This window comes from Chanos chanos, chromosome 1 (assembly GCF_902362185.1).
Source record: "Chanos chanos chromosome 1, fChaCha1.1, whole genome shotgun sequence".
NCBI lineage: Eukaryota > Metazoa > Chordata > Actinopteri > Gonorynchiformes > Chanidae > Chanos > Chanos chanos.
In genome coordinates, this window is record NC_044495.1 from 46,943,298 (window position 1) to 46,963,259 (window position 19,962).

Here is a 19,962-nt window from a genome sequence, read left to right on the forward strand (position 1 = left end):
TGGAGTAAAATAAACCTAATAATCTTTTAACACAAAAGTTGGTAACTATTACCCCTTTTCCACTGACGCAGTGCCGGTGCCGGTGCCTAATCGAGCACCGGGGCCACGCTTTTCAACTGAAAAAATACTGGTGCCGGTGCCGGTGCAGGTGCCAAGAAACTGGCACCGGCACGGCACGGCAGAATTGCAGGTCCTAAAAGTTGGAACCACTAATGTCAGGGGCTATGCAAATAAAACCACATGAGAACAAATCAGTTCAGCGTTTAATATGTTTGGTACGCGACGTTATCTAGAGAGGCAGGAATAACAAAAAAGTCTGACCAAGATAGCGGTAAGCTAAAGGCTATATATAGCATGAAAATATGTATATGATTAAAAGATGTATAGGCAACAATTTGTATCTACATCAACATGAGCTGTTGATTACATGTTACACGAACGTAGTCGGACCCAGAGTGGTAGAAAAAGACACTCTCTCTCTCTCTCGGCTGGTGCAAATAAACCATTGCAGACCTTCATTTAAACACTCGTTTAAACTTTTGAGCTAGGTGTCTGGGCAAAATTTGTGAGGTGTTTCACTGTGTGGAAGCCTAGCCTAAAAGTAAATTTATTAAAAGGAAGCAAATGCGTTCTGTCCGACATTATTTTTTCCCCACGGGAATTACCCAGACTTTTGCTACATAGCGTTCGGTTCCCAAACCTGTGGAAATGCGGGCCAGTTCTCAAAAGGCACCAAGGCAGCACTGGCTCCGCACCGGCACGGGCACCAGCACCGTCCTAGTGGAAAAGCGTTATGTGTGCTGTGTAACTTTTAACTGTACTAATATTCCATCACCCTGGCTCTGTCTCGAGTACTTGGGGTTATACTACGCAAGTTTTGTTTGAACATCTGAAAGATCTTGGTCTGTTAAAATAGCAACAGAATAACAACAGTTTTTAAACTGATGAGCAAAAAGATCTAGACATCAGAGGAGCGAATGTTGGTGTCGATTTGGAAGGGAAAGCCCCTGTCAGTAGGTGCTGCTTGAGGTTGGGAATGGTGTCGCTGACGTGGGGGAGTTTGAGAGCTTTGTCCCATGTGTGCGAGAGTGGGGAGAGAGCTAAATGAACTCTCTTTGTGTCCTCCTCTTGCCGAATCCGCCCCCCGGCTCTGTGCCTCCTTCTTCGGGATGGGGGTCCAGGGTTGCCATGACGGGGCTACAGAGCAGGACTTTGTCAGCAGTGGTTTGGAGTGTCCTGCTCCAACCGGATTGGCCGACTGATGGACGGAGCGACGAAGGGAAGAGGAGTGAAAGAATGAAGAGTCCTGTGAATGATGGATGAAAAGTATCCGATCACTTTTTTCCTCTGACCTCTTATTTTAACAGTAAGGAGGAAATAGTGATACGCTTTGATGGTGTACTGATAGTCTATGTGAAATGGCAAATACACACATATGAATAACTGTAGAGCTGTGCTATTTGAAATCAGATATCACTTAAACAGCCCATTAAGTTTGACCAGTTCTTTTAATCTCATTCTTACCTTTGTTGGCCCTCTGAAATCTTGAATTTTTGACTGAATATCCCTAATCCATCCATTCATCTCCTCAGGGGAATCCGCCTGTATCAACATAAAAACACATAATCAGACGGCGTGAATATGGATGTGATAAGCAACATCTGCCTTTTAGCAGAAATAGGAATCTTCAGTGGACATAATCATTTACTATAGCACCACAAACGTGTTAATCTACCCTGACAACTTGGGGTTTTCGGGTGAACCTCCTGGACATCCGTTTCTCCAGGGTGGGGGTCTGGGATCTACTATGTATGCATGTATGTATATATTCAATCGTTCATTCACTCAGTTTGGTTATTTTAAAGTGCAAAGGAAACCCATAAAAAAAGTGTAAGAGATCAACCTTAATCACCTTTGTTTATTGTTTAACTTAGAAGAAAGTGGCCAGGAAGAACAGTAACCTAATTTCAGCTTTACATGAATGAGCTGCTGCTTGCTGAAGCAATCTCTATTCACAGATTGCTTCCTCTTCATAGGATAACACATTGCTATCCAATAGGTTAAATTAAGGTGTTTTTCTCATTGTGCATGACTGACAGAGCATGTGAACTCCGGTGAACCATCCTCTGGGGTCTGGCAGACTTTGAATGTTTTTGGTAGGGGTTTAATTGGTAATTCTGACATTCATTCAAGCAAAAACACACACACGCGCACACACACGCACACACCTGACAGTATTTAGGCTACTCAAACATAACTCAAAGTGCATTGATTAAAAAGTATATGATCTAGACAACCCTGTTATATTACTATTACCCTGTTATATTATGTCTAACAGTTGAAATGTGCCAGGATCCTCCGTCAGTATATATGTGACACTGTACTGTTCATGTTTGTGAGACAGAACAATATTGTAACCAGCTTATAATATTATTAAAATATCATTTTGACATCACATTTTCTTATATTTGGAACAATAATTACAAAAAAAAGGAATGTCATTCTTTGCCAAGATGTTAGCTTATCGTCCATCAGACGGGATTTCATGTGTGAAATCTGCATGTTATATGTGAGCTTCACACCTGAAATTCTCAAATATTTCCCTTGAACAGGAATGGAATGTTATGGCAAAAACAAACATATCTTGAGATTTCCGGCTTTTCTGTTGGTTAAACTATCTCCTATCTATACCATGTCAACATTTATTAAGAAATACTAACAATAACAACGTAGGACTAAGAGCTAACTATGAACAGGGTGACTGATTGATCACATCCACACACTACTAAATTGCAATACACTGCATCCAGTCTTCAGAGTAAGTCAAGGGCTTTGAGATCTAAATCTAATTCAAATAACAGGGATCATGATAATTTAGACTGTGGCAACATGATATATTAACAATTCAACATCATGTGTTGCTGAAAATTAAGGCCCATCAATGTCAGGGTAGACAACATCTCAGTAATTAGTCAAACAACATTTAAACAAGTTCACTCTGAATTTAAGGCTGCTGCCACCAAAATGTTTTTTTTTTTCTGTACTATCACATACTACAGGTATCACAAATGCTGACAGTGAAACTTCAAACTAACAACCTGCTATTTATAAACAAATATGGGAAGTGCTTAACAGATGGTCTAAACAATGATGTTGGAAAACAAGATGTTTTTCGACATCTTGCATGAGTGACAGACCATGTCAGCGGAGATGAAGTAGTCACACGCTGAGACTTCATAGTCAATGCATAACTACAGGTCAATTTGTTTGGCCATTTGTTGATGGTAAAGGATTTTTGGTTTTACAAAGAATAAAAATTGTGTACACCCATATAAACATTGTGCATGTGCACATATACACACACACACACAAACACAGAAGATGTTGACATTAGTGAGGAACCTATTGAGGTGTAGAATCATTCAAAATTTTAGCAGTGTAGGAAACGTGCTGACAGACACCTGCAACCTGTCGGACTGTTTTCTACTTTGCTCAGCGCTAACATCTACATTCATCTTTTGGAATACTAAAGCTTAGATTTCATCAGTGCATTTCCAAGTTCACATGCTCCTAGTATACGTGCAGGAGACTATTTTTACTTCCTCAGAATGTTAATGATTAAAGTGAAAATCTATACACAAATGCTAGGAAAATGTCACCACTTTTGTTCATTATGTTCCTTTTCCCTTTTATGCTGATTAGGTTTCCGCTTTGTCGACCTTTAGAAAAATGTGCTGTGGTTTTTTGGTGCTCACTCCAGGCTGACAAAATAACCACGAGAGCTTATGTTGCAACGAGTCTCATAAATGAACTTGACTCAGTCTTATACTGAGTGCTACACATTTTCTGTCTCTTTATAAAATACAGTTTACAAATGCTACTTCATCTGGCAGCCAGTTTTCTGAACTTTGTCACAAAGCTTGATGCAGCTGCTTTGGGAACTAAGCTGATTGTGTCCAGAGAGGGTAAATCTTTAAGCCAGATTTTTCGGTTCTTGTGCAAAAACCGAGAGCAACAAACTCAGGTCCACGGTTCCGTGTAACAATAAGTGTGTCAGCCTGGGCAGTGAAGACTATGGACGGAAAGGGTTAGTTGAAATTAAAATCTATTTATTTTTATTCTTGTTAACGCTTTATTTTACTATTTATCGACTATTTGTGTATGTTTAATTCTTGTATATGTGTTTTTGTCTTGTTTTTTTCTGGTATTTATTTGATTTTTTTGTTATGATTATTGTATTTTTCCCTGGCATGTACAAAATAAAGTATATAACTTTGGGGACTTCTGTGAACATCTGGTTCCTCCTGGAAATCACACAAAAAATTCAAACCACAAGAAATATGTGTAGTACTCGCAGACTGCTTGTTGCTTTGTTCTCTGACATTAAAGCTAGAAGATCAAATTTTTCTTTATTTAATTTCTAATCTTGCATATGCTTGATTTCTTAACCATTTTAAAATAATTTCTGCTCCAGCTTTTTAATACAGAAATCATATTCATTCACTGAGTGGGCTGGGCCTGTTTCTTGACAACATAAAACAGGAGTGAGTAATTTCTGAATTCGGCAAAGGAGAGCACTGCAAAAGACATAGTTCCATTCTCACTAATAAAACATACTGGTTTGAGTACCTGTATGTAGAAGGTTCTCGTATTTGTGATGATCTCAAATAGGTTATCACGTGTCAGCAGATCCCTGAAAAAGGAAAACAGAATGTTAACAATTACTAGATTAGTTGCATAACCCTAGTCAGCTAGAAGTAAAACATCATGTTTCATATAGGTAAGTCATATTTACGTCAATGTTACACCAGGCTTTGTGACTGGTGCAAAAGGAGTTAATGGTTTCGCATTTTGGAGCCTGTTTTAAATGTTTATATACCTTTGTCTGTATTGGTTAGAAATTGGGTCTGACACCTGAAATTACTGATCTCTAGCCATCATGCTCGTCAAGTCTTCGCCAGTAGCATACAAACACCTGCCACTTACTGAACTAGAGTACAATTATTTATATAAGTTCACTGTTGCTGTCTCCTCAAGAAGGAAACCAAGTTCCATTAGATAGAGGAGCATCAAAGTGCTTTCACATGGTTGCATGAGAAACCAACAACAGCCCTAGTGGTGGGGTTTCCAATATGATACCCTCCAAGTACAGCCTCTTTTACAACTTCATCAAGGAACACAGAGAATGTGATCACTTAAACAAGCACCCACATCACGCCAACTCAGCAAAGTTTCTGTGCCACCAGGAGAGACACAGGCCGACGGGATCAGTGCCAATAGCAACCTAACAACATGAGAAGAAGACCCTAGCCTAACATGAAGAAGAGACTAACACCAGAAATTCCAGATTTAACCTGGATAAGCTTGCTCAACGGTCGGGAGTTGATTAAATAGGCAAAAGGTAGACCCCATCCTCTTTTTAATCCAGAATTTGAAAGAATAATGATGACTTTCTCAAAAGGTTCAAGTTGCTATGGAGAGCCTTGCGGTAAGGAAGTACTGGCTGTGTTGCCCTAAATTTGATCTTGGCTGTTTCCGCTACCACTTGGAGACAGCTGTAAGTGAAGTGCTGCAAGCTGGCAATTACCCAGCACAGCCTGGTTATTTGACAAAGGGAAAAACCTTGGACTCTCTCTGTGAAAGATAGCTGCTGAATGGGAGATGTCCACCAACAAACCGCCAAGCTGGAACACTACTGGACCTCCTTCATATGGACATCATAGACCCATTTCCTGAATCCGACTTCAGGAACCAACAATCATTATCATCAACCCATTTACTCAGAACTAGGTTGCAACGCTTACAGATCAGAAAGATATGCATGACTACATGTCATCCTGATACCGATGGACAAGTGGAGCAGTTCAAACACACACTATGCCAGATGATCCTGCATCAGAAGAACATGTGTAAACTGAAAGCTCAAGACAGAACATAGTCTGTTTGTAGATCTTGTGTAGGTCATGGGCAGAAGCATAAAACGGGATAGAGCCGTGATCTTAACCTGTAAGGGCCCTCACAAACTTCTCTGCATATCTTGGTCTGTGCTCTATGCAAATAAAAGGACCACGACACAGAAAGAGCAACATGATCACCCCAAATCTTACAACAGTGATGTTATCATGAACTTGGTCAAACAGCTGGGGAGAGAATCAGCCATTTTGTGGACAGTGAAAGATGTGGAACTGAGAGCTCTCTTAACTCTGATACTTTTTCAAGAGAGTAAAAATCAAAAGTAGAGCTTTAGTTAGCATTTGTTCAAAACAGAAGCAAGCTTATGTCACATAAACATACTATTTCATTTAACGAATTCATTTTGACAGTTTTGTCTATATTGTTAAAATTCAATCTCCTCTTTTACATATTTCAGACCCCGTGAGGGTCATTACTTTGGACACCACTAAGTAATTTAAAGTGCACATCTTACTGTTTCTACTCTCAGGATTCCTGCCTAACTGTTAAATTGTTAAAGATCAGCTGCAAGCTTTCGCATAGTTTGCAGTGGCTAGTGAGTACCACAGAGCCTCCTGTCGAGACTATTTTAATATTAACCTATAATAACAATTTTGGTTTGTCCTACTTTTTAATTGACATTAACTAACTCTGGCAATGCAAATTTTACTTCATAGTTCCATGACATACAATTTGTCTCACACACACACACACACACACACGCACACACACACACACACATATACTAAAAAAGGCACACCTCCTTCTGCTTCACGCATTCAAAGTTCCTCATTTTCTTTCACACTTATATGGTAAACAGCAGCTATCCTGTGTGACGAACACCAGTGTTCAGACATATACATATATATATTGTTAGCACAGTTCAAAGATGTCTTTGATATACTAAGATGTTCTTGTCATGTTATGCCTTATCTGAGAATACATCCCTTACACTCAGTGTTGCCTGTTTGTGGTAAACCCTACTGTGTAGACTATTTTATAGTTCTCCTGGCTTTTTCATTTGCACATATCATTACAAAGCTGACATGGCCATTAGTCCTCAACTTTTACATTGACAATGAAAATTCCCAACACCATTATTTTAAAGAACAAAAATTGATTAAAATATCATGCCAAGCCCATGATTTCCCCTTATAATTGGAATCACAATAATTCATACTACCAACACATTTTACCATCCTCATGACAGTAAAGTGGCAAGTAAAAAATAGCATTATTCAAATGTATTATGTACAATGTTTACACATTCTGTGGCATTGACAAAACCTCCAAATATTTACTAAGACAAACTGTTTACCAAAATGTAAATGTATACCAAAATTTTTATGTAGTGAATAAATTTACAAATGGAAAGGGTATTGTGAAAAATGTAACCGACTAGCAAAGATAAAAGATGAAATATCTAGGCTATATTGTACAAGGTATCAGTGCTATCCTAAAACTAGGTTTAATGCTCTTTTAGCACATCAACAAGCACATCAAGTTTCTGACAACTATGAATCAGATCTAGTCCTCGCAACCTCCGGATCTGTTTTATCCAGTGGTTCAAGGATACAAATTTCTGAAGATATTGAGCCTTCTTTTGCTATTAGGAACTTTTAAATAAAAAAATGATATATGTTCGTATATATATATATACATATATATATTGAGTTCACCTACCCTGACTTCACAAGGCATTCATGAACTTTCTGTATGTCCATTAAACGAATGCTGCGTAAAGGCTCCTTATCCTGCAACAGGTCAATACAGCATTTCAAATACAAGTCAAATCAATACAGCAATTCAAATATAGCTATGAGTTGAGCTTATATTTTACTTTTGCAGGTGATATCATATATATATATATGCATATTCAGACTTGGGTTTAAGTCATTTTTCTACCTGCATAACTTCCCTATGTCAAACCCCTACCGTACCATGCACAAATATCAATAAAGGCTTTAACCCATGCATTTTCAAAATATTCCTACTGTAAAATAACTGATCATGAGACAGGATCAGTATTCAATAATATTGTGTTAGGAGGGAGTAGAAAGGCAAGAGTACTTACATTAAACATGTCATACTTCACATTATTTGAAATACATTTGGTCAAAATATCATCTATGCCACATTGTCACCATGTCAGAGATCTTTTTCTGCAGCTTGTTTGTGTAACAGATTTTTTAACATTTACTATGATATAGAGACTGTCACTTTTTAAAACTCAGTCTAGCCTCTCATAAACAACTAACACAAATGCTATGATGTAACTAAAAAACATACATGGTTACATGAATCAGGATATGCATATGATTATGATTATAAATAATGGATTACTGGTGATGACATACTTTAATATGGAGAACAAAGCAAACATTATTCTTTAGGGTTGCTTGGTGTTTCACTGGATTTCAGTTATTTTTCTTCAGTAAAAGTGGAATTTCAGAGCAGGCAATGTCATTGAAAAAAACTATGCTATGGTTTTTCCATTAAAATTTCTGGAGAGAAAAGTGGCTTTTTGCAAAGGTGAGAGCACAGGCTTTTTCTGTTTTCCACGCAATGCTCTGTCAAGTTATTGCACCTACACTGAAAAAGTGTTTATGGCAGCGAAGTCAGAATTGGAAATGAGAACGTGCTGCAATAGTGACATGCATAATATTATCTTTTCATATAAACTGAGTGTAGTGATCATATTGTATGGAGGATGATTATTGGCCAAGATACAGAACGTTTACAAAACGAATTATTCAATTAAGATACCTGTATAGTGAAGCATTATCAGTAGCAATTGAAAAGTGAGAAAACCTTAATTAACATGCTAGCTTTCCTGCTAAATGCATATTTTTTTCTACTAGGTGCAAGTGATACAGATATAACCTCAAAGAGGATAAAATACAATTTATAAATGTACTTTTGTGTTACCTTACCATTTCATTTTTATAGTAGCTCACAGCATGGTCATTTAGTGTGAAAAACCTCCGCTTCCAACTTTTTCTCTGAAAACAGACATCAAATTACGATGTGTCAGCGATAATAACCTTCATCAAAAATAACAGAATCTTTTTTTTCTCCAAACAGCTTCCCTCAAATGATATCTTCTTGAGTTTCCACAAGGGAAAACTCCTTCTGCAGTCATATTCGATACAGCTTTTGAATAATGACAACCCAAGGACATGCAGAAAACCCCTTGCATATCGAACTCTTTTCAACTGTGTGCACTGATAATGCTCCTGTTCTTTGAAAATGACCATTCCCCTGCTTCTAATGCCTGTTGTGCTGATGATATCTGTGAATCATACACAGGGCTGATTAACAGGTCTACTGAGGGTTTTTAATGCTCTTTAAATAGTATCTGACAGCATGATTCACGCTTTGACAATATCAAGAAAAACATTTGTCTGATTAGTGTCATGAAGCCTGTTACACAGAATTTCATTCACACTCCAGAAACAATACAGGTTTGTAAGCTTTCACTGACTCTTGTCATATGGGACAAAGTTTCACTGATTCTTGTCATGTGGGACAAAGTAGCAGCTTGAACTGTGTACTTAACACCACTCAGTCTTATCTTTTACTCCCCCCCCCAAAAAAACTGGAATAAACAAAGTATCCACATAACTAATATGGCCATAGTGATACAAGGAATGATTGGGCGGGGGGGGGGGGGGGTATCACTCACAAACACATACACTTACCACATTGCCTTGTTTGACACAGTACCCAGATCTCACCACGCTTGGATGACACTTCTGAACCCTCTTCAGGGTGACATGTGATGGAGCTTCGCCAATGAACACATCATCTGCTTCATTCTATTAGAGTAAAACGTAACCACAAATTCAAACTCTCTTCTGTCCATATAACAAAAAGGTCACTGATGTACAAACATACCCAGAGATAAAACCCTATGTTTAATCCACATGTTCTATACCATCCAAGCAAAACCCGTTTCTGGTTAAAAGCATTCATTAATTAATATACGATCTGTTAATCCCTTGTTGTGTACTGAATTACTGACATGGGCATATTGCATGCAGGTCTCCAGGTGGAGCATAAAATTATAGATAGATAGATAGATAGATAGATAGATAGATAGATAGATAGATAGATAGATAGATAGATAGATAGAGATATAGATATATATGTGTGTGCATGTGTGTTTGTGTGTGTGTGTGTGTGTGTGTGTGTGTAGTGGGGCACGCTCATTGGGTCATTTCATTTATCAAATGGGCAGCAAAGTAATCAGGCAGTTTAGATGAAGTTTAAGAAAGCTTGAGAGATCAACCACAAGCCTGCAGCATGCAGGAGGAATCCACCCACTGAAACCACATGAGTAGCAGTGTCATCTCATTCAAGTCAAAGACAAACAAGCAATACTGACAGCAATGGTGACAACAGCCGCAGTCACCATCAAACCTACAGAAACACAGAGGAAAGCAGCTAGTTCTGCTATTCTGTCACGAAGCGAGTTAGCCCAGATTTGTAACAAGCAGTTTAAACAAATTGCTTGCTGGTTAACTACCTACTAGGGGTGTAACAGTTTTGTACAAAAACCGAAAACCGCTGCACTGTTTTCCTTGGCTAATTCACGGTACATCAGTAGTGAACCGCAGATTGTCTTGTCACCTAAGCTCTGTTAGAGATGTTTTTATTTTCCAAACATGATACTATGCCAACATATATTCCTACTATAGGAGGACATTCCATACTGTTTGCGCTTTGGCCAGTAAAAATAACGTTAATCATACTTTGAAGACATTAGGTGTTTTCTTTTTCACTTCTTATTGCAGTGTATTAAACAGGGGCCATCAACAGTTAGTCTGCATTGTTGAGTAGCCTTCAAAAGATGATCCTGCAGTTATTGTTGACGCTTCATAAATGTTTTCTTTTTTCGTTACCCCTTGTTTTTGTTTCAGACACAGTACGAACCTTATTTCTAGATGTATGGAAAATTGACATCAAAGACACTGACGTCAAACTCCAGACCAAACTGACAAACACAAAGACCAAGCCTCAAAAAGCTGTGACAGAGCTGTGGTGAAGAACGTGATCCAACGCCTGCAGTAGCTATGCACTACAGCAGAGCAAGGACCCTTCAGAGAGATTTCCAGAGAGCTACAGCTTAACTCAAACACCACATCATGACCTACACTGTATTCCATAATTAGTGTTGTCAAGCAAATTAAGAGGAGGGTTACTAAGGCTATGAGAGCGGTTCACAGCTTTTCTATCAGAAAATAGGGCTCCTTTGGCATTGCAACCCTAGGGATACAACCTAAAACTCTGCAAAGACACTCTCTAAAACTCTCTGTTGGCAGGTGTCCTAAGTTGCATCAGCTCTGAGGCTGAAATTCAGGTTGATATTTTGGGAACAACAAATATTGGCTCTGGCAATGAAAGAGATGTTGAGTTGATATGTTAGCACTTCTGAGTGAAGACGATGGTTTTTCAGTAGCAGCTACCAAAGCATCAGTGCTGTGCTTGCTATGTCCTCAACCTGTCGACAGCATGAGAAGAAAGGGTGGGTTGAAATGAGGAAAGAGAAACTGCCGATTTCTAATAAATTTCCATCAGTGAGGATGTCATTTACTTATAATGTGACTGGGTGCAGTTCTGTAGATGAGTTCATCATTTACAAAAGATACAGGATTTCATAATGAGACTTTTTAAGCAAATTGAATTATTGGTAAGAGCTTACAGTTACAGGTTATCTTTAATTCTGTATTTTGTGTAAAGAGATGTGTTTTAATTGTCTGCATTAGAATCCACATTTTTGGTTTTTTGGACACTTCTTGCACTTTAAAAACTAACTGTACATTAGAGTCAAAAACTTCATTAAGTTCATGATAAAAAGGCATCTGGTTACTTTTCTTTTGAGTTAACAGGATTTATTTTTACTCGTGATACTTCAGCATATTTAATATCTGATAGTTACTTTGAGGTCAGCTCATTTTAGCAGTGAAGGTATTAAAAAGGAAATGAAGCACATCCTACTGACCGATTATAAAATAAAATTTAAGGTCATGTTATCTATCAGTCTCTGACCATGCAGGTAGCACTTTATCCCTCTCCCTAGCAACACCTGTTGATCTCTTTGTTCATATGCAAATTTCAATACATCAGAGACCATCACCTATAGCTATAAGATTTTCATCTAAAAGTCAGCCGGGATACCGACCACAATACATTGCAACACAGTCTTCAACACAGTCCTCAGTGACATCACTCACTTCCTGCTGTTTTTTTTTTCCTCGAAAATGTCACAGTGTTGTCATTAACAGCCAGTCAAACAGCACCTGAATTATGTAAACTCTAACAACTGTCACTGGCTCAAGCTCTATTAAGTTTGCAAATTAAGTTTCTTAAGTAAACTTTGTGGTTATTATGTGGTCAGCACAGTAAAGATTCAGAAGAAGGAAGTGCACATTTGCTTAACATTCTGAACAATTTTGATAAAAGTCTATTGACTGCAGTATTCTCTAACCGTGTAGGTAGTATGGTGTTACTCTGTCTGCAACCCACTGTGTACTCAGTACTCAATGAAGCACAAATGTCAAACATGAGAATATCAGTCACCATTTGGTCTACACATATGACCTCACAACACATACGACAAAACCTTTATGTGCATTTTCTCCTGACTACAAACAAATCACGCACTAGGCTACAATATTTGTTCTTTTTATATACAAATACACGCAGGTAAAAAACATACACACACGCACGCACGCACGCACGCACGCATGCACGCATGCAAACACACATACATGCACAGGTAAAAAAAAAATGCACACACACCTGTTGAATCGGTGTTTGCACCACAACCCCACCAACAATCTCTGTTTTGTAGGCCTGGCGTGCTGTCGACTGACTTTGGGTTGTTGCTATGGCGATATCTGCAGTTTGAGTGACTACTGATGGTCTTGGGACCTGAAAATCAAATGTGTGTCCACATACACACACACACACACACACACACACACACGATAAGAACATTTTACACATTCCAAACAATGAATTCAACATTAATTTGTTACATTTAATCATAAAAGTTACGTTTCAATCATAAATTGGAAAACAATTCAGTTTTATTTCAATCCTTGAATAGATCCTTGAGCAATAAAATTCATTTTCAAAATTATGTGGCAAGATAACTCAGACAATCATTCAGACAATCAATCATTCGGATAATAATAAAGGTAGAAGGTAGAAGAATTTAGTGCCAGGAAGGAACATCAGTAACCACTGTAACCAAATTCTTTTTTTTTTTTTTTTAGTGAATGGTGCATTTAAACAGAGATGACTGCAAATGGCTCTCACAGTCATTTTCCATTCATTTCATCAATGCATTCAAACAGTGTTGATGCTAAGCCTAAAACTATACTTAGACATTTCTCAGATAATCAGACGCACAAAAGTTGAACATATTTGTACTGTGAATATTCACCTGCTCAGGCCTAGCCATTTCAGTTAATGGAAAGGCTAAAACTAGCATAAACCTGCTCTACACCTTAAGGCTTGTCCTTAGACTTGCCTGGTTACAATACAGCATTGCATGGAGATCATGAAAAGGGTGAATTGTCGCCTTAAAGAGAGAAACAGGAAATTTGTCCCACCCACACCCCTACCCCCAAGTGAGACAGAAAGCAGGGAAGTGAGAGACTGAACACAATGCAGTGTGTGTGTGTGTGTGTGTGTGTGTGTATTTGCCTGCTGTACATACAGTAATTTTGGTGGCTTTATTCAGGGCAATGACCCACTCCTTCATATCCACTGCATCATTGGCTTGGAGAAAGTACCGCCTGGATAAGGCATGGATAACTGTACACAAAAATATATGATTTTTTTTTTGTTTAAATTCCATCCATCTTCACATTTCATCGAACATTCTGAATATATATGTTTAGAAACAACAAACCACTGAAAGAAGTTCATTTTCACTACTCACCGAAACAGAACTCTGCTTTGGGTTTTTGTTTGACTGTTGCCTCTCCAACCTATATCCATGAACAATAAAAAACATGTTAGGACGCAAAAAAAAAAAAATATAAGAGTGTAACAGAGTCTAACATGATGCATGTGAAGTAATGAAGAAATGAGTATATTTATAGATTTATTAAGAGTCTGCACAGCATTAGTCAAATTTTTGGGTGAAAAATTAAAGTGCTCAATGAGTTATGACATAATATTGCCAGATATTAACACAAAAGTATTTGGGCATTTGGACACATTTTCAGCTATCCCTCTTAAAATGTGAATATCATACAAGTCCTCAAGCCAACCTTTGCAAATAAACTTGCACAACCCTGCCTGCTGGGATGATTTTGATATTCATTACATGCATCCACTTTCCATGTCATTCCTAACAAAACTAATCACATTGTTCTGATGTAGTGACTAACTGTATTATATATTCAGCTGGAGAGGATACTGCCTGGTTATTAATCAAATTAATAAGTTAGGTTCAGCACCAGTCCACTTAAATAAACATGAAAAGGAACTTAGGTTTTCATTTGTAATGATTAAGGTCTGAAGCTTGACCTGAAACCTTTAAGGCAGTGGAGCTCACGACAACCGAAAAAAGGGGAAAAAAAGCAGATGAAGATAAAATATAATGTTTAATAATAATGATCAAAGCAATGAGTGCCAACAGAGATGACAAAACAAATTAAGTGAGGACAAAAAATGAATAAAGGTAAATAAAGAAAAGTATAATTTATACCAGTCTAACAAAAACAAGCTAGTCCAGCAAACTACAGCGCAGGCAAGTAATGACAGAATGAAAAAGGAAGTAATATCGGATGACGTGAAGTAAGTCTCTTGGTAATAATGGTTTACATTGTTTAGAGATTTCCTCCAACTGCAATTAGGAAACACAATTATCAGAAGAGTTAAGTGATAAGCTACAACATGCAGTATAGAAAATGCAAGTTGAGCCATAGTTACTCTCCAGCGGATGATATTGGTCTGGTGTCCTTGTGGCCAACAGAGGACAAAGGCTGGCTCCTTGTCTGGATCAAAGGCGAGGAGGCTGATGATGAGGATGTGGTTTAGCGTACATAGGGCAAATGGTCCGTTGGTCCTACGATGGCTGAGGTCACAAAAACTTCTCTTTCCGTGGTCAAAGTGGGTTCCTTTCAGGTTCATAACTGAAGTCAATGCAGGGATCAGACAAGAACCGCGAGGTTGGCTTTCTCGGTTTTCTTTACTTGGAGAAATAGGTTACCGTGCCATAAAAAATCGTTGGCATCCGCGATCGAGATCAACTGTGGATGGAGAAAACGTTTCTGGGCAAAACAATTAATCTAAAATGTGAATGGCACTACCTCTGGTAACCGCAAACTCTAAAGTTTATAAAATGCTGCTGTGGTACGATATTTATCAAGGCAAATGGGGCCGTGTCCGAAAAGGCCAATGAAATTCTCCTGGTACTGACTGGGTTTAACTGTCCAGTGTGAGGGTCACCTTTCTTACCCATCATCAAACCACTGAATTCATCACACTGTGAAACAGCAGGAAAGGGTCATAATACAAGAATCAGTCATTTGTAAGGGATCATTTCATTATCTACGCCATCAGTTTAGTTTTGCTACAATATCAAACATGCCATTCTAAGTGTTGCTCCGTGCATTAAGGGTTGAAAAGTTCTCTGAGGTTGCAAATATGAAAATGTTGTCATTTCAGAGGACAAAAAAACCCTAGTGTGAGATTTAGTTTATACAGATCATTTTACAGGTTCATATCCAAAATCCAAAGCTGTTTTTTTTTTTTGGAAACATTCCTTCTTATTCCAATATTAGAATGAGACAGACATGGAATCCTGCTATATGTGTCAGTGTATTGTGAGAGTGTGACTGATTAGAGTTGTTCATCAGCGCTCTTTTGGTGTTTCTACTCCAGTTCTAATCCACTTTTATGGTAGGCACGAAACTTGATGGTGCAGTGCTGATGTTGATCTGGGCAAGAGGTCACCACAAGAGTCACCAGACCAACAATGACAAACGGTATCTGTTGTCAGTTTCCGGCCCTACAGTCATAAAGGGAAATCTAGGTGTAGACATTACGTGCTCTATGCAGTCTTACAAGATGAGACAGAATCTCATTCCAACAAAAGTTAGGCATTCATTTTAGCTTGGAAGTTTAGCCAGTCAGCAAAGACGATTTGTTTAACTGATTTTAGGTCAGTCGGGGAAATTACGTTTCATTTTCTTCAGTAATAAATATAAATACGCATTAGCTAGAGTAATACCAGCAGTATTACAACCACTCACAGTCCCTGAGTGATGCATTAGCAAGTCAAAAGGTCTGATTTTTTCATCCTCTCACCAGCAGCATAACTGTAAGACCAGGCACACAGAAGCTAACGTAGATCAGTGAAAGTACCACTTGTTATAGGGGAAAGTCAAACATTAACAAGATAAGTTTAATGAACACCTGGACAACAAAACACTAATTGAATCCACCAAAGTTGACTAAATTAGGCCAACAAGTAGAACACTGAAGCTATCAAGCTGTTCTCTGGATGCTATGGTATTGCTCTGTCACTGGCAAAGATAATCTTGTGTCAGCAATCCAAATTAGCGCAACTCACATCTAGCCACTAAGGACAACCATGTCATTACAAAGTAAATGAATAGATGAAGTTCCACAGGTTAGTCATTAGCCTCCAGGAGAAAAGGAGGTTGTGTATTTTTGCTTGTTGAGTAGTCAAATGCTGCTCAGCGCTAGGTTTACTTTAAAAAGTTGAATTGAGTAGTTTCAGTATCTAAATTTTATTTGGCCAGCATCACTTCTCTGATAGGTTCACATTGTGATTTTCGGATAGATCTACAAACATGTTCTGCAAACATAAGATTTTGCCATAGAAACATTCTTGTGTGGTAACTAAGGCCCCTGGAATTTGTGGCATATGAATTCTGAAAATTGCAGTCTGACCTTTTGTTTTAATAAAAATACAAGAGTATAAGCACATGAAGGTGAACTCATGGCTGGTTTAAATGACTAAGGACAAAGAAAGCAATGTCATTCACAGTCAAAACATATACTGGCATCTGGCATTACAATCATATGAAGAAAGATGGATTACAAAGCACCTAAATTTCTACTTTCATGTACCTCCAACATGGGTAAATTCACCTTCCCTTCCCTCTGATGTCAGAGGAAAAAGCTTCATAAAAAGTGACAGCATTGCACAAGGAAGGCAAGGCTTAAACACCCCTGTAGATACAACTGTCTTTAGGTTCCATTATTTGTTTTTACATGGAGTTTTCATGTAGTGAGGTAGTTTTACCCTTTTTTTAATCACAGTTAAATCTGTGACACTAACATCATGTATGAGCAAAAGTTTCAAAGCAATGTTCGAACTCTATCCTTCTTTATGGGTGTGTTTGCAAAGCTACTTTAAAAATCATAGTTTCAATTGCTGATGTATGTTTTAAAAGTAATTAAGAAAGTCACTGAATATGATTTTTAGTTTCCTTCATCTCTTTTTCCTTGATCATCTTTTTGTTTTCTTTGACGATGTGATGCTTCTTCCTGTAGCTTATTGCTAAAAAGGTGCAAAGTGTTACTTTATTTTATGACTGCACACAGCATGTCAAATGGAACACTGTGTGTCTAAACAATGTTGTGGAATAATGCTTACCTTGGAAATGTAACTCAGTCGTAAACTGCCAACACATTCTGCTCCCACTGGCAAGTTCTGTCATCAAGAGATGCTCATTTAGACTAAATACAGTAGCGCCACAAATAAACAGATCCCGCTTCAATATCTACGAGTGCTTTTTGGGTAATCTTGTTATTATTACTCTAACAATGAAGTCTGTTCTCTGCCAGCAATGGAGTTATTACACTCCCTTCTACATGTGAACCAAGCTTAAACTTAGGTCAGTTAAGACTGATCCAATCATTGTACATTTCTATATTTCAAATTTTAAGGACAAACATAGTCTATAAGAACACTGGGAGAGTGAAAGAGCATTTTTAAGAGCACAAGACATGACAGAGTAGATGCTTCACTCCCATATCACATTCTACCATTTTTGTCTTCTTTAATGAGAGGCTACAATATATTACCTTTCCTTAAACAAGTTAAGACTGTGTTGGCAACACAAGAAGATTGCAGATTCATCAGCTCCTCAGCTGCTATTTTACACACTTCTCTAAAGAATATCCTAAGTCTGTTTGAAAATATACATGATATTGGTAACATAAGCACCAAAACATCACGTCTAAAGTTCTCACTGAGTCTTCAGTACTTTTTCTTTTTTAAAGAAAAATGTGAAGACATGGGTTCTGTGAGATGGGCTAGAGACAGAGAGAAGACTTTTGGCTTAGCCCCTAACTCTATGACACCCACGGTGGAATGACGGCAAGCATGCACCACAGCTCAATGTACCTGTGGGTTGTCCATGTACCAATAGAGGAAGTTGTTATGAGTGTCCAAGATAAAGTAGCGGCGATAAAATCTATCACTATTTTCATTTTCCTCGATGTCCAAGAAGCCACAAATCCGATTCTGTCGGTCCAAGTATGGCATTTCCAGAAGCTGGGGACAAAACAACGATATTTGTTGTTATAGTCACTTAAAGAAACGTCAATAACACTCTTCACTTTCAGGACAAGTGTGTTGCGGCTGCTTCGTGCTGGCGACAACGGGTCGCTATATACTCACAACTACAGAAACAAGCATTGATACCTTTTGAAGAATCTGTTAATAACATGTACCAGTCATTCTGAACAATATGTCTGATGCATTTGCAAACGAAAATGTTCACATCATCAGCTGTTACAAGCGACCGATAAATCTTATTTGCAACATGCAACTTTAGGGTTTTTCCTTGATACCATTTTTCTCTGGCTCCTAACTTGCTTTACTGCGCAACGGGTGCGCAGAAAAGCACTCTTAAATAATAATTTTAATATGAATCCCACTGAACAGTACATGGCGTAAGAATTCACTTAATTCACTTAAACCCAAAAGACAAGACAACAAGTCCAACAATTTAATTTGGCGCAGTTAATTAATTCAGTTCAGGCGCTGCTCTTTGCGACCAGGTCAAGCTGTATTTGCAACTGGGTTCTTGGTTTAACGGACTCCATCTGCCACACCTAGCTACATCACTGCTTTTAACTGCTTTGCTAAACACACTCACCGGCAACAGGGTCCCTCCTGGGGTGAGAAGTCTTTGGAAGTAACTCTGACTCTGTTACTGTCGCTCCGTACAGTAATTTACAAAATCTGTTATTAAATCCTCATATTTAGGCGTGCAACGTTTTCTGTAGCGTCTGTGTGTCAATGCACGAGCGTATGACAGATACGTTTAGACCTTTTCCGGGTTGATCTTAGTGCTGAAAAACGAAACTACGCATCCGGTTATGAACTTTGTTGAGCAGAAATAGGAAACAGAGATAGAAAATATGCAAAATAAGCACAAGTTTTAGCTGCTTATGATATATCTGAACTACTGTTTGTTCAATACATTGATATATGAAATAAAACAAAGAAGGAACTCTCGGAAATTAAGACGATTTAACTGATCTTCGAGGCCATATATATATTACTGTTGACGTCTTGATGCATGTTAACTATGTGTGTTCCAAAGGTTCAAGGATAAATCGAGATAGGGCATTCGATCATTGAGTTCTGTAAAGAGTGGGCACTGAAATCTGACCTTAGCGTCCTTAACACATCATGGGATGAGGAGAGGGAGTACGACACATGACTCTGCCTGTTTCTTCTCAGCCTTTAGCGTTTTAAAATCAGCCTACTCTCGAGACTCTTGCAGAAGGAAAAAAGAAATATATACATATATACATACATATATATATATATATATATATATATATATATATATATATATATATATATATATATATATATATATATATATATATGTCTGTGTGTGTGTGTGTGTGTGTGTGCGCGCGCACGTGTGTAGATATACATACATACATATACACACACACACACACACACATGTATATAAATAAATATATATATAT

The 19,962-nt window shown here is 38.0% G+C and overlaps 1 protein-coding gene across 1 annotated transcript; it reads right to left on the minus strand.

Moving 5' to 3' along the window:
- Positions 1-958: 958 nt before the first annotated feature.
- On the minus strand, positions 959-19,160 carry plekha2 (pleckstrin homology domain containing A2). Its single transcript, XM_030789065.1, has 12 exons — positions 19,113-19,160; positions 18,356-18,505; positions 17,603-17,659; positions 13,907-13,955; positions 13,682-13,779; positions 12,757-12,888; positions 9,654-9,770; positions 8,886-8,954; positions 7,636-7,706; positions 4,630-4,693; positions 1,525-1,602; positions 959-1,258 (listed from the first exon to the last, which is right to left on the minus strand). Exons 2-12 carry the CDS (start codon positions 18,494-18,496, stop codon positions 959-961), a joined length of 1,176 nt encoding a protein of 391 aa, XP_030644925.1. The 5' UTR covers positions 18,497-18,505; positions 19,113-19,160.
- Positions 19,161-19,962: the final 802 nt, after the last annotated feature.

What these genes read in the sequence shown, in the direction of transcription:
- plekha2 (XM_030789065.1), bottom strand. Translation starts at nt 18,496, where the DNA reads ATGCCATACTTGGACCGACAGAATCGGATTTGTGGCTTCTTGGACATC. An exon ending in GGTACATGGACAACCCACAG is followed by an intron (nt 17,660 to 18,355) that starts GTACATTGAGCT and finishes TCTTGATGACAG; the next exon opens with AACTTGCCAGTGGGAGCAGA. An exon ending in ATTTCAGAGGGCCAACAAAG is followed by an intron (nt 1,259 to 1,524) that starts GTAAGAATGAGA and finishes TCCGTCCATCAG; the next exon opens with TCGGCCAATCCGGTTGGAGC.